Source organism: Nannobrachium achirus (assembly GCF_963921795.1).
Source record: "Nannobrachium achirus genome assembly, chromosome: 2".
Taxonomy (NCBI): domain Eukaryota; kingdom Metazoa; phylum Chordata; class Actinopteri; order Myctophiformes; family Myctophidae; genus Nannobrachium; species Nannobrachium achirus.
Window position 1 is genome coordinate 59126980 of NC_137811.1, and position 15097 is coordinate 59142076.

The 15097-nt window shown below is 43.2% G+C and overlaps 1 protein-coding gene across 3 annotated transcripts in view; it reads right to left on the minus strand.

Annotated features, from left to right (window-relative positions):
* LOC308305549 (leucine--tRNA ligase, mitochondrial-like) overlaps positions 1–15097 on the minus strand; it is a 100491-nt gene that overhangs the window by 31790 nt on the left and 53604 nt on the right. For all 3 annotated transcript variants that reach the window (XM_080750361.1, XM_080750359.1, XM_080750360.1), the window contains exons 9-12: positions 13310–13469; positions 12229–12333; positions 10002–10111; positions 8313–8596 (exon numbers count right to left, since the gene is read on the minus strand). In XM_080750361.1, the coding sequence (XP_080606487.1) occupies positions 8313–8596; positions 10002–10111; positions 12229–12333; positions 13310–13469 (659 nt within the window). The remainder of the gene's footprint in view (positions 1–8312; positions 8597–10001; positions 10112–12228; positions 12334–13309; positions 13470–15097) is intronic.

Here is a 15097-nt window from a genome sequence, read left to right on the forward strand (position 1 = left end):
GCGCGCGTGCGTGCGCGCGTGCGCGCGCGAGAGAGAAAGAGATCATGGGATTAGCCAGAGAAGGGCAGAAGGCTCTTCAACATATGGAATGGTAATGGAAGCAGCTGCCCACTCTGCAGAAGAGCCTCATTTCTGCTATAGCCAGAGTGTCGAACACCACAGCAGATGTGATTTTGATCTTTTATATGTGTCAAGTGCTTCTTGGTGTGTACAGTATGTATGCATGTCTAGCGCTTCTTCTGCATTTCGCACTCCTGCTAAAGATATCATTCTGTAGTTATCTTAAAGTGATCCCTGACTAGTAAGCCATGTAGGCCTTAATATGTTATAAGAACCCTCTTTAACCAAAATATACCATTTAAAACACTTACAATATATTCCTTTGAGAGAAAAGCATGCAGTGATGGCATAGAAGATGCATTTTGGGTGGATGGGCCCATAGGGTTAATATGGAACGTCAAAACAACGTTCTCTTTACAATATTTAAAACATTGTCTTGAAGCTCAGATTAACTGTAGTTAGTAGTGTGGTGCTTTTCTGTTCTGTTCATATCAAGTAGGATGTTTTGCCGTGCCTGTAAAGTGTTTAATTCAACATCTAAAACTTGTTTACACCGCCATTTTAAATGGGCCCGTCCACCCAAAATGCATCTTCTACGTCATCACTGCATGCGACGAACAGTGCAATGGCTCCCCCCATGGGTTGAAAATATAACTTTTTTTCTCTCAAAGGAATATATTGTGGTATAATAATGGTATAATATAATGGTATATTTTGGTTAAAGAGGGTTATTATAACATATTAAGGCCTACATGGCTTACTAGTCAGGGATCACTTTAAGAGCTTTATTATACAGTACCTGCTGTTCTACCTGTACATTAACCAGGTTTCTATCTCATCTATCCATATTGTCTCTGATAGGTATTTTGTTGTGGTTTATATCATCTTTTATAAATTCATATTGATGACTAACTGACCATCTGACACCAATGTCCAGCTTGTGACTGGGTGACACTGACCATATTACAACCTTGGCTTTGTGGAATTCGGTGCACAGCATTCACAAGGCCAGGTTTCTGTCTGGTAGAAATGAGGCCTTATCTACTGTCTAGTCTCTACCTAAAACTATGAGAATTGTTTTGGTTTATAAGGCTCAGGCTGGACATCTGGTGTCATGCAGACACCAGCAAGGACATCTCTTCCCCCAGGAACTCTTTGTCTTGTCATTTGTGGTAACTGTTTAAACGTCATTCAGGATTGACCAAATGACCATACTTATACTTATGTCAAAACATCATTTGTCAGAGAGAGCATGAACCATTGAACCATTGATTATTCTGTGCTGTACCCGTCTTGAATTCTCTCTCTCCATGGTAAACATTCCATTCTCACTCTGAACCACTCTCCTGTCTTTTTTCTTTGTGATGGATTATTGTATCTCATAGGGGAATAATAAGGTGTTGTTGTTTACAAATAATATATCTACCAGTCTCTTTCGGGTGGAAACTGTCCAATTTTTCCAAACATTTTACTTTTCAGGATTCAAATGACGCTGTAGTATGATCAAGTAGGGCGTTCATTTTCGACAGCAGGCATTTTCCTTATTTTGTAGGTGCACTTCATTACATCCAGTATTATTGCCTTATGATTATAACATTATATTGTTGTGTTAGCACAGTCTCCATGGACATATCACGCCGACATGTCACTGCTTGTACTCGTCTGAGTGATAGAGTAAATAAACCCCTTTTGATTCTTAGCATGCAGAATAGTGCAGGAACATCAGCGTCAACTGGGAGACTTGTACTGTACTGAATGTACTGTGCTCAGAGACCACACCACAAAGAGTCACACAGTAGATGAAGCTACACAACACCACTTGGCTTCCTCGGTACCAGATGCTACACTCTGAGCGGTACAGCGCTGAGTGTTCATTTAAAGCCTGGGAGTGTAGCACAAATGGAAGCAATTGTACGTTCCAAGAGCTCTAAAAGGTGTCGGAGATAGCGGTGGGAATTATTCCTTCGCTTCAGTGACACGAGTCATTTCACAGCGTGGTGTAAAGTAACTAAGCACATTTCTTCAAGTATTGTTAAAGGAGTAGTTCACCCTCAAAATGACTTTTTTTCAATCAATTACTCACCCCATGGAGACTTGAGTTCAATAATATTTTTTGTTTTTTGTTGCATTCCTAAGACTATAAAAATGTATTATAGTAAATTTACCTCCATTGATTCCGGATGGGGACCCGAATGCATTTGGGTCCCCATCCGGAATCAATGGGGGTAATTTTTTTGTGATCAAATTATTTTCTTAGGAATGCGACAAAACCAAAATATATTATTGAACTGGGCCATGGTGTGAGTAATTGATAGAAAAAAAGTCATTTACGTTTACTCCACTACATCTCAGATGCAAATATTATACTTTCAAAAAACTGCAATTATTAAAAACTTTAGTTACTTTGTAGATTTTTATTATTTTTGCAAAACATAGATTATCCACGCAGCCCAGTATTCATTTCGGCCTTTGAAAATAGCCGAACTACAAGCTCACATTGCGAGCGAATCAACGCTCGCGGATGTCACAACACTAGTAGGAGACACTACAGGTTGCTACTGACAACTACTGAGAACTTATATAAGAAATAATTTCCCTCAAGTGCATTTCATCCTCCTCCTCCTCCTCCTCCTCCTCCTCCTCCTCTTCGCCTCCAGATGTATTTTCAATTTTTCATGCACAACCATCAGATCGTGCCATCAGGACGGTCTGTCACTTGTGTCCTTTTAACCTTTCCAAACGTTGTTTCCAGTGTCCACAACGTGATTTACTGATATGTCCTTTTATGTCTATCTATGTATTACCATCCCCAAGGGGATCTTTCCCCCCTCGTGTGTGTGTGTGGACATGACAATAACGTTGTATTGAATTGAGGAGGAAAGAGAGAGGAGAGAGAGAGAGAGCGAGAAGGAGTGAGAGAGACATGAAAGATATGTGGGAGAGAAGATCGGAAAAGAGAGACAGAGGAAATGAGCAGCACAAAATCTATAACAGAAAAACAAATAAGAAAAGAAAAATAATTAATGATTGCATAATTATTCCATCTCATATTCCTCTGGAGAAGTGGCCTATGATTTTGTGTGTGTGCGCGCGTGTGAGAGAGAGAGACAGAGAGAAATCAGACGAGTGAGTCCATCTGGATTCTGTGGAGGTCACGTCCCTGTCGATATGGCTAGCCGATGCCAGGCTGGCACCAAATCTCCTTTCCCTGTGCTCTGATCACCAGCTGTGCCAACAGGGACTAACTGTCCCGACGAGGCCTCGCCTGGCACCAGCTTCGCACGTTGTTTGCGTGTTTGTGTTGGAAATGACAGCCCTGCCCTCCAACACAACTCCCCCCCCCCCCCCCCCCCCCCCCTTATCCAAATCAAACAGTAGCCTTGCTTAGTGTGCACATGACACATTATCTGTTAACCACTTACATGTACGACCTGGAAAGCATCTGTGTCACTTTTAACCACTTTAACTATTGTTTTATACTTCAGCTATTCAAACAAAAACTAGACCAGGTCAACCTGGTTGTGCCAGACCCCCTGTCTGTCATCATCATTTATGACATCATGCCTTTTGTAGGCATGTCATCATCATGTCATCATCATATATACCCTTTATATAGAAAACCCGGACCGACATTTGCTTATGTAGGCCTACCCATTTCATGGGTCTGGCAAATACTGTATTGTAGCCAAATTGTCATGTGAAGCTCGGGCAAACCTCGAGCTAGCACCACTCCCCCACTGAGCTCATTGAACTTACTATTTATAGTCTGGATTGTTTATCCAAGAAAATAATAAAAAATCTAACTATAGTGTGTTGCCCACTAGGCAACCACACTAATAATCACATAAATAGAATGCAGAGAGAACTGTGTAGTGCCTCAGAGAAACTAGGATGCTAGGTAAACAAGGAATCTGTCTAAAAAAAAACATGCCATCTAAATCACCTTTTTGAATATTAGTGGTCGAGAAAAACTAATCTAAGAAAAAGAAAATGGTAAGCATGTCTTGGTCAATCGCTAGCATCAATCAAAATGAATCTATTTTTTCCCCCCTTCTTTCCCCATCGTAGGCAAATTCCTTCCGCACACTTAACGGAGCTGAGTGCCTGCAAAGGCGTCAATTGGGTATGGCAAGCTATGGCAGCTGCCATACCTTGGCTACAGGGGGAAAATAATAAAATGTACTTTTCATCGTGCCTGTTGCTAAGGATGGCAACATGACAATCGTCTTGGGCGCGCGTGCAAGACACCAGTCATGTTGCCATACCTTAGTTTTTGCTGAACTGACGCCACTGAGTGCCTGTGAGACTGTAATGAGTCTCACTAGAAAAGTGAGCCTCCTCCCAGTCATTAAGGCAGTGCTGAGATCTGCTCCCATATGTGCAAAAACCAACTGACATCCTGATGTTAGCTGGGTTTATAATGAGATAGTCACTGCGTGAAAGGAATTGATTGTGTGAGGGTTTTCCACAGGCAGACCCATGATATTTAAGGGCGCCTCCAGCAGGCCACAATAACATACCTGACCTGGCGGAGACCCGTGCTCGGAAGAACACTGCTTCTAATCTTTTCAAAAATTACCGTCCTACGATCATACTACAGCGTCACACAAAAGTATCAAAAATAAACGTGGCACGAAGCAACACATTTTGAACTTGTCGATCTGCTACTTTTGCTATTTTAAATTTGAATCTGTTCTGGCCATATGGTTCTATGCCCCCCCCCCCCCCCCCCCCTTGCCGAACTGATCCGTGCCAAGGGTGATGGGGAGGAAGTATGTAAAGGCAACAGGTTGCCTGGCAACAAGGCTAAGGTGTAGTGGGGTTAATATTTGAAAGGCAGGTGCTATTTCACACTGGATTATTATAACCTCCCCCCCACTCACCTCCTCCTGCCTTGCATCACAAATGCTAAAATAAAAAGAAAAAAAGAAAATGCACAAGGAATAAGATAAGAGAGGAGTTGCATCCAGGTGTCATCGTAGCAACAACAGCGGTGAGAATGGGCAAGAAAAAACAAACCAAGATAAAGTATATACAAAAATTAATATAATATCTGTTCTTACAGTCTTGTCAATAAATATAGATTTAGTAACAGTCAGTGTAGGTTTTAACCACATGAATCCTACTGTGGACATACGCACACATCCGGCAAAAAGTTGGGTATAGACCCCAGGCAGACCCCGGCGGTCAACTCAAGTACATAGCGGACTTAAGTGGTTAAAGAGTGTAGATGAAACTAAACACAGAATGTGTTCCCTCTACTGAACGGCTTTAGAATTGGATGCTCTCATGCAGAGCCCAGGGAAAGAAAGGCTTAAGTCTCGACTAAGTACCAAACCGGAGACAAATGTACCGTGTGTGCACGTGCAGTATTGTGTCTCTCAAGAAAGCATAATCTCTACGGAAAAACAGACCTTGTTGGGTACCTAGTAAATGTTTGTGAGTTTATGCTTCTGAAAGTGTAGGTGTGTGCGTGTGTGTGTATTTCCAGGGCCAAATGCAGACAAATATAGTAGAATTTGAGAAATTGACATTGTGAGGACCATCGGTAAAAAGATTCAGGTTGTGGTTAGGGTTAGGCATTTAGAGGTTAGATTTGTAAATCGGCTACTTCCGGCTTAAAGAGATCCATCCATCCATCCATCCATCTTCAATCGCTTATCCGGAATCGGGTAACAGTTCCACCTGAGATTTCCAGAGTTCCCTATCCTGAGCAACTTCCTCCACTCCCTCCGGGAGTATACAGAGGCGTTCCCAGGCCAGTGTTCCATCTGGTCTTTGGTCTGCCACGGGGTCTCCTCCCAGTTGGACGTGCATCGAAGACCTTCCTTGGAAGGCGCTCTGGATGCATCCGTACTACATGCCCGAACAGCTGACTCAGCTGAACAGCTGAACTTCTCCCCCTATCTCTAAAGCGAGATACCAGCCACCCGTCTGAGAAAACTCATTTTGTCTGATTGTACCCACAACTTTATACTTTGGGTCATGACCCACACTTCATGACCATAGGTGAGAGTAGGAACAAAGATTGCTCGGTAGACAGAGAGCTTTGCCTTCCGGCTCAGGTCTTTTTTTCTTCACAGTGAGATTTAGCAACTGCAAGACAAGGTTAAAAATGAACAAAAATAAATAAAAAAATGAAATTCATAAAATCACCGTCCTGAAATATTGTCTGTGTGTGTTTGTGAGAGGGTGAGAAAGAGATGAAGTGCATGCAACAGATCTGGCCTCGCTCCAGCACACAGCTGCTTGGCCTTTCACGGCCGGGGGATAATGTGAGACTGAGTTCAATATTGGCGACACAATTCACAGACAGTGGTGCAGAGGAGCGGAGACCAGATCAGAACACAGGAAATGACTTCCTAACCCCCCCACCCCCCCTCCTCCACCAACGTCTCATCAAACTCTTCCTGCGTGTTCCGGTCAAACTTTAATTGGCTGCAGTCCGACGAAAACAACACATTTCCACTGCCACTTAGGACAGAGCGAGGGAGAGTGTTCGTGCCTGTGTGCGTGTGTGTGTGCGTGCGTGCATGAGAGTGGTCTTATTTGGTTGTAATCAACCTGGAGTCATGAGCTGTGGTGTAAAGTAACTAAGTACATTTACTTAGTAAAGTAAAACATTTGAGTACTTTTTCCACCACTGGTGATTAGTCTTATTCAGAGGGATTCCCTCCGTCTCTGACACTGAGGGAGACCCTGCCTTTTAGAAGCCCAATGACACCACCTTTTCTCACAGACATTTTACTCAGCCATGACTCACCGCCGGTTGTGTGTGTGTGTGTGTGTGTGTGTGTGTGTGTGTGTGTGTGTGTGTGTGTGTGTGTGTGTGTGTGTGTGTGTGTGTGTCTGTGCGTGCGTGCGTGCGTGCGTGCGTGCGTGCGTGCGTGCGTACATGTGTCTGACTGTCTGTGTGTACGTGCCCACTTTGCCCACACACTTTATGCATGTGTGCATGTGTGTGTGTGTGTGTGTGTGTGTGTGTGTGTGTGTGTGCGCGTGCATGCGTGTGTCAGGTCGCAGCTGCTTATGTAACCTCAACCCATCAACATCATCATCATCTCATACGTTCACAGCTGCCACTCATTACATAATTGCGTCAGGACACTCTGGCAGTTCACACTCGCCCTCGCAGTGCTCTGTGTTCTTGTAAAGCTGTCAATTTTCACCAGCAAGAGCCTCTCTCATTTTCACAGCAGGATCCATATGGACCCATTTCCATCCACTAGCCCTCTGAGGGGAAGCAGACAGTAGAGAGAGAAGGAGGAAGACTGTACATCCTTCATATAGGAGGCATCAGGCACGTGTGCACACACAGACATTAAAGGGGGCTTGAGCCCTTGCCCTTTTATCTGCCTGTAAAAAGTGCCCTCTCTCCAGACCATGAATGCAGTTTTACTATGGTGAAAGAAATGCTAACGCCCTCTTTCCATGACATACCCGAAGGCACCACTCAAGAGAATTGCCTTGTCCAAACTCTCCTGAACTTGAATTCAGCATCTTATGTTGAAAGAACTGCCCTCTCTGTAGAAATGCCTACGCCACATTTCCAGTATTGACTTGATTATGCTTAGTTCCAGTGTGGTAACAAGCACCGCAAATAGCCGACCTCCAAGCTCACAGCGCGCCGTGTTGTGAGGTCTGCTATTTTCGATATTTCCTACAAAAGGCCCTTTTAGAAATCTAACACTCTCTGCACGTCCCTGGGAGGCATGATGAAGAACATTGTGCATGAACTCAGATGGCGTTTAGAGTGTCCACCCTGAGACTGGGAGGTGTTTTATCACAGCTGTCAGAGCCGGTGTGTGGACTTCACGTCTGCTACACAGTTGCAATAATACCGGCGGACCACCATAACTCTGAGAGTGTACAAATGGAATCCGCACTGGTTTGGTTCCATTTATACTCTCTAAGAGTTACAGACCTACATATAAGGGTCCATTCATTTAGGACATTTAGTACAAGCCAATCACTTCCTCTTCAAAGGCTTGAATATACATAGCGATAGTGTGCCTCACGGCTATTCAGCCTCTGATTGGGCCGACCCACCCACATGACAGGAAGCAAAGCTACCAAAAGCAGGTGAAAGAATGCACTTGGCAGATCGCTGCATATTATTTAAAGGTAACTAGATTCAGCCAAGCCATCTACCGTAGTTGTATAACAAATATAACACTCACTTTCTGAGAATTAAACCACACTTTGGATGTGTGAACTGCAACTTTAAATAGTGCTACAATGGCTGTCCTCACCTGGGACAGGTACAGTTGACCCAGTCGTGTGCGGCCTCCAGAGCCGAGGCTCCTTTCCCCGTCAGAGAGGCCAGCTTCGGCAGGGCGACAGGGAGCTCCTCCTCGGGGACGGCGACGGGACCGCAAGACCCACAATGCACCACGGGGATGGGTGTGCCCCAGTACCGCTGTCTGGAAATCAGCCAATCCCTGAGCTTGTTGCTGGTGAGGTGGCCGCCCACTGCCTTCTCTCTGGCATTCTGGGTAATGGAGTCAAACGCCTGCTCTCTGCTCAGCCCGGTGAACTACACAGGGACAGTGTGGCGGGAAAAGTACTCAGATTATTTTTTCTACTCAAGTAAAAGTAGCGATACAACAATGTAGTACAAGTAAAAATCTTATACTCAAAAATATGTGCAGCTGTATTACCGTATGTAACTTGTTTGGTGAATACAATGTTATTTAGTCTAATCTGAATAGCAGAGTATGCTTATAGATTATATAACTTAAACAAATTGGGGTGGTTGTATTCTTCTATTGAGACATTTAGATCGTGTCTGGTTTAACACGACTTGTTGACAAGCCTGATGGTACAAATTACATTTCCTTGCTGAGCAAGCAGGCAGGCTGTGTTAGTGGTTTAAAAAGAAAAAGTATTGAAAAACTGGAATTGACAAAAAAAGTATCTCAATTGTACTCAGTTGCGGTCAGGGACAAGGGCAGTAGGATTTACAGGGACGTGAGCGCCATTATCCCATCGCAATTATGGCTCTTCATTCATAATTAATTAGTGGGGTTATGCTAGGTCACAGTTTAACCATTAAGCATCAAGTATTTCACTGGTTTGTTCTAAGCCACTGCCAGTTCTCAATGTGAGGTCCGGGGACCACCAGGGGACCCTAACGGGTCTGTTAACTCTTACCCTCAGGGGTCCATTTTGGTTGCATTTGAACAGTAGAGAGTTAAATGAAGATTCTGACAATGTAGATTGGGATCCCAGAGATAAAACATTTGTATTTAATGGCGGTCTGTGGCCTAATGCACAACTGGGGGTCCTTGAAATGAAAAAAAGTTGAGAATCACTGAACTAAACTAATGGTGGAACCCAAAACTACTAAGGGACCAGTAAGAACTCACTCACAAAAGAAAAGAAAATCACACCAGTGTGAACTGAGTGGTACGTGGTGTCCATTAATTTCAAGGCTGTGTGTGTGTGTGTGTGTGTGTGTGTGTGTGTGTGTGTGTGTGTGTGTGTGTGTGTGTGTGTGTGTGTGTGTGTGTGTGCGTGTGTGTGTGTGTGTGTGTGTGTGTGTGTGTGTGTGTGTACCCGTTCTTACTACCCAGTGAGCACCGGAAATAGTTTTTAACCAACAGAGTGAGGACATTTTTGGAAAGTGAGGACTAAGTTGCGGTCCTCACTAAATTTAGGGGTTGTGTTAAGGGTTAGGTTTAGGTTTAGGGTTAGGGTTAGAGTTAGGGTTAGGGGTTAGGTTTAGGGTTAGGGGTTAGGGTGTGTGTGTGTGTCTTTGGTCACTCAACTGTATTGCAGGCCAGGCTCAGATCAGGCTACATACAGACAGAAACACACACACAGACGCATACACGCATACACACGGCCACACTATGGAGACAGTGTGACCACCGCTCAAAAAGACTTTCACCCACTGCTTTACGCCTGTAAACCTGTGATGTGGCAATAAGCATGCAGACCTCCTCAGAGTTGAGCAGAGTGTGGCTCTGGTGGTCCTGGAGTACGGAGGTCCAGCTCAGATCCAGCCTGCTGGCCACGCTCCTGTCCTCCTCGCTGCTGTCTGGGATGCCTGGCAACGGGTACAAAACACCACATCAGCATACATTACTCCTTCCCCTGATTCCACAAATACACAACTAACTTGAACCTTTTCCTAATTGTAGGCCTAACTCCCCCACACATACACAATTCGTTTTGGGATGGTGCACAGCACAGCACACTCACGTAAACACACATTTTATCATATTAAATGATGGCAGATTAATTTAAGACTTAAGCCGGAATAATACAAAAATTGTCGGTCACGTTGGCCAGGAAAATGCCTAGCAGAAACCCTGGATCAGATGTGAGTTTCTCCATTCCAAAAAGAGATGGAGGAGTCAGTGATTGATTACCTGTTGCTGTTATGAAGCTTCTTATCTGTAGATATTTGAAAAAGTGTCTATTTGGGAGATCAAATCAGATTTCCGTCTTGGAACATATCTTCGATTTTAGTTAGACCTTTAATAGCCTTGAGATGGAAACCCTGGTCTAGTAACTTTGAAGATTTAGATGATTATTACTACAGTAAATATACATTTACCACTTCAGCCACATAATATATACTTTAGCTATTTAAAAATAGCCGATCTACAAGTCGTTGTGAGCTTGTAGATCGGCTATTTCTAAAGGTTTGTAAACATTTGGAAACGTGCAAAATGGGACATTCTGCATAATGAGTAGTGAGTACTTTTACTTTTGGTACTCAAGTACATGTTTATGCCAATATTCTTTTACCCCAGTAATACCAGACTTTTACTTGTAACAGAGTATTTCTACATGGCTGTATTGATGCTTTTACTCAAGCCAAAAAAGGTGAGTACTTCTTCCACCACCGAGTGTAAAGAAGTGAGCCTACATAATGGCATGTACACACATCATTGTACACACAGGTGTACACAAGCTCCCTGTGGTGTGGTTGTTGTTGAACATGTGATATGCCTTCACAGGACTGTTAACCATGAACATGGCCTCCATACAAACAACCCCTGCCCCGGTGGATTTATTTTACACCATTAAGGCACGCATGCAATGTACATGCAATGTACCGTACAGCACACACATACATAACACAGGCGGCGGCAAAGAGCCTGACAGATATATCAGTCTTGCCTGATATATTGGTGATTATTTGACTTTTTCACAATATAATGTCGGTCCAAATTGTGATTATAATGAAGATAGCTTTTTTCAAAAACGTAATGTTCTACAAGCATTGTTGAGCTTGTAGATCCCGCCCCCCAACCAGAATTATTTTCCTAATTGTATACAGTACTGCAAAGGTTGTTGCACATTGCTGCGGTTTTTCGGCTAAATACAGGAGTGAATTTCAGAGCACGTGAATAAAGAAATCAACCTCAAGTTGTGTCAATCACGTTTGCACACTGCCGCCCGTTTTGTATTTATTTTCGGGCCGTTGAGTCCCTTGCTCTCTCTATCTCTCTCTCTCTCTCTCCATGTCCTGAGAAACGCATTTCGCAACAACAAAAACGCAGCAGTGTGCAACCAGCTTAACTCCCTCAAACCTTTTAAAACCATAAAACAAACCATTTATCTCGTGAGGACCAGGAAAATTGTCAATTTCTCAAATTCTAGTTATTCTACTAGGACAATTGAGTACCTGAGACGAATAACAGTATAAGTCCATATTTGAATTTTTTTGAATATATATATTTTTGGATTTACCAGACTGTAAACCACAAACTAGTCATTTTTAATCTGTTAAATTGTTAATGCAATCCCCCCTCATTTTGTTTAATTGTCGGCTTTAATGTTATCTGCTCCCTTTGTCTGCTGAATATTGCTTGTACGGACTTAAGACTGTTGTTCCACAAACTGCTGGAGATATACTGTTTTTCCACTTTCCATAAGTATTATGTCTTAAAATTTCTAATAGATATGAGTGAAGTAAAATAATATAATTCAACAAAATGAGAGAGGAGTACATTAAGACTTTAAGAGAATAAAAACTTCTAGTTTGTGGTTTAGTCTGGTAAATAAAATAAAAATCTTTATCCAAAATTTTAAAGTACGGACTTAGACTGTTATTCGTCTCAGGTACTCAATTGACCGTCACAAATACAGCAATACAGGTACACACAGACAGACACACACACACACACACGCAGAAAACACAATGTGCCTCACCAATTACCGTGTCGAGGTGACCATCGAACGCCTCCTTGTGTGAGATGACCATGGGAACCTCGCGGCCGGTGAACAGGTTGCGGACGGTGACCTCTGTCAGTGTGTCTGCGGGGCAGAGGTCAGGGGTCGTGAGAGAGGCAGCCGTTGACGGCGGTGCATTGACAACAACCACCCACTACAGAGAGACAGAGTGAAACCTGAGGGAATCCCAATTAAAACTCCCCTCTCTCACACCCACGCATGTGCGCGCACGCACGCACGCACGCACGCACGCACGCACACACACACACACACACACACACACACACACACACACACACACACACACACACACACACACACACACACACACACACACACACACACACACACACACACACACACACACATACACATACACACACACACACACACACACACACACACACACACACACACACACACACACAGTACACACACGCACACCCCTCTGTTCCAATGGATCCAGTGTTGTTATTATTTAGTCACAAGCTCTTGTTAATACTTTTGGTTGGCTAAATATTTATAAAACCACACCACCACTTTCACTTTCACTAAATCTTTCAAAAATAGCGGACATAGCCAACCTAAATGCCGACAGAGCGGTGATGTTCATGCCCGGCTATGGTGCTTTCTTCAGTGTGCTCAGGGAGGGCTGGGCTGGTGCCGTGAAGCACTGCATTCTGGCAAATATTGTACTTTTTACTGCACTAAGGTTGTTTGACAGGTTTATTATTACAAACATAACTTGACCACCTAAGCCCTGTTTTATACTTCTTCTATTTGAAAATAGCCAATTCACAAACTCACATTTTGAAATATTTTGTGGAATGGGCCATTCATAATGAGAACTTTTACTTTGGTAGTATATTTTTATGTCAATACATTTGTACACTTTACTCAAGTGTTTGAATATAGCCACCATCAGGCCGATTTTTACATGCGACCTAAACGGTCGTTTATTTCCCGATTAGGGAGTCTTACTGGTTGTACAGAGTATTACTGCATTGTGGTATTGCTGCTTTTAACCACCACAGTTCTTGCAGCCTACAGCATACAGTACCTGTGCCTGGCTGAAGGGCTTCCTCCAGGGCAGAGCGCACAGGGCTGGTGCCATGGAGCAGCCGGTGGGAGGGCAGGATGGCCAGGTACGCTGCTCCATAAACAGCCTCCGGGGAGGAGGTGTAGGCAGCCAGGGTCTCCCCGGTCTCCTCACCCTTCACCTGGGAGGGAAACACACAGAGAGACAAACATTACCCAGCAGCCAGGGTCTCCCCAGTCTCCTCACCCTTCACCTGGGAGGGAAACACACATAGAGACAAACATTACCCAGCAGCCAGGGTCTCCTCACAAGGCAATGCAAGGGAGAAGAGAAGAGAAGAGAAGAGAAGAGAAGAGAAGAGAAGAGAAGAGAAGAGAAGAGAAGAGAAGAGAAGAGAAGAGAATCTCCCAGGGACTCTGATGCTTGCCTGGCTAAAGTCAACAGCAATAAATGCTTCTTCCGATGTAGAAAAATCTTCTGGTTCGGAAGATTGTACTGGAGTAAATGTACCTTGTTTCTTTCCAGCATTGTAAACAGTCACCCAGTCTCTAAACTCCTTCCTTTTAAAAGCACATTACTAACTACCCTCAATTAAAACTGTAAATAATAAATGTTGCTCGAGGCTACACGGTGTTGTGCCATAGTTTTGGGGAATGATAGGCTAGTCAATCTATGGTTTGACCCAAAAGAAATTGCAATAGTAATGGTTCAAGGTTTTTTATGATCCTTAGGGTCATCAAAAAAACATATTAAAAGTTGTGAAGTATATATTTAGTGGATCAAGGTAAATTCAGGAGGTTCAAGTTTGGGTCCATTCACTTACTAATGTTTTTCGTGCCAAACAAATGCTTGCAATGGATTCAGAATCATGAAAAACCCCTAGTTAGACCCCTCACATGCTACTTAAAGAAGATCTTTTGGGTGGTCTTTTTTTCCTGTTTAGTAAGTGAATTGGGACCCAAACTTGAACCCCCTGAATTTACCTTGATCCACTAAATATATAATTCACAACCTTTAATATGTTTTTAGGATGACCCTTAGGATCATAAAAAACCTTGAACCATTACTATTGCAATTTCTTTTGGGTCGGGCCCTTTTTTAGCTTAGATTGACTGGCCTATGATGCCAGGGGTTGTGCAATGTGTTGCTTTCTTCTTATTACTGGTTGTGCAATATAGGGATGTCAATTATTATGAATTGCCTAAGTGGGCACATTTGAATGAATTATTGCCCCATCAAAGCAGGCGTAATGTGCACCCTTAGGTAATGACCATTATTAGGCATTGGGCTGTGCTTCTGTAACACAAATGTATTGCCACTTATTAAAAATAAATGAATAACTTTGTTATGGCAGCTTAACGGGGATCAGAAAAGGTACTTTTTCCCCCTCAACATTTGAACTGATCTACAAAGATAAGTTAAAACGTTTTAACTTAATTGGGCCTACTGGCCCCGTAAGACCTACTAAAGTCAAGTTACTGTATTTTTGTATAAACATAGTAAACCTTGTCCAAGACTAGACTACTTTATACTAGAAAGATGCAATTGGAAATTACAAGTGTGGTTGCCTTGAGGCAAGTCACACTTGTAAATATCTCTGTATCTGTATCAGTCCTTGTTCCTGTTCGAGCGGTGCTAACCATTCCGTCCTTGTCCCTTTTATGCCCATATATGGAGATCCATGAGGTCATCAATATTAAGCCCATATCTTGGACTGCCCATACAGTATATGGACATACTGTGTCAGTCTCATGTGGTCTATGATGTCAGACATACAGTATATGATGTCATGTCAATCATCTCCATATT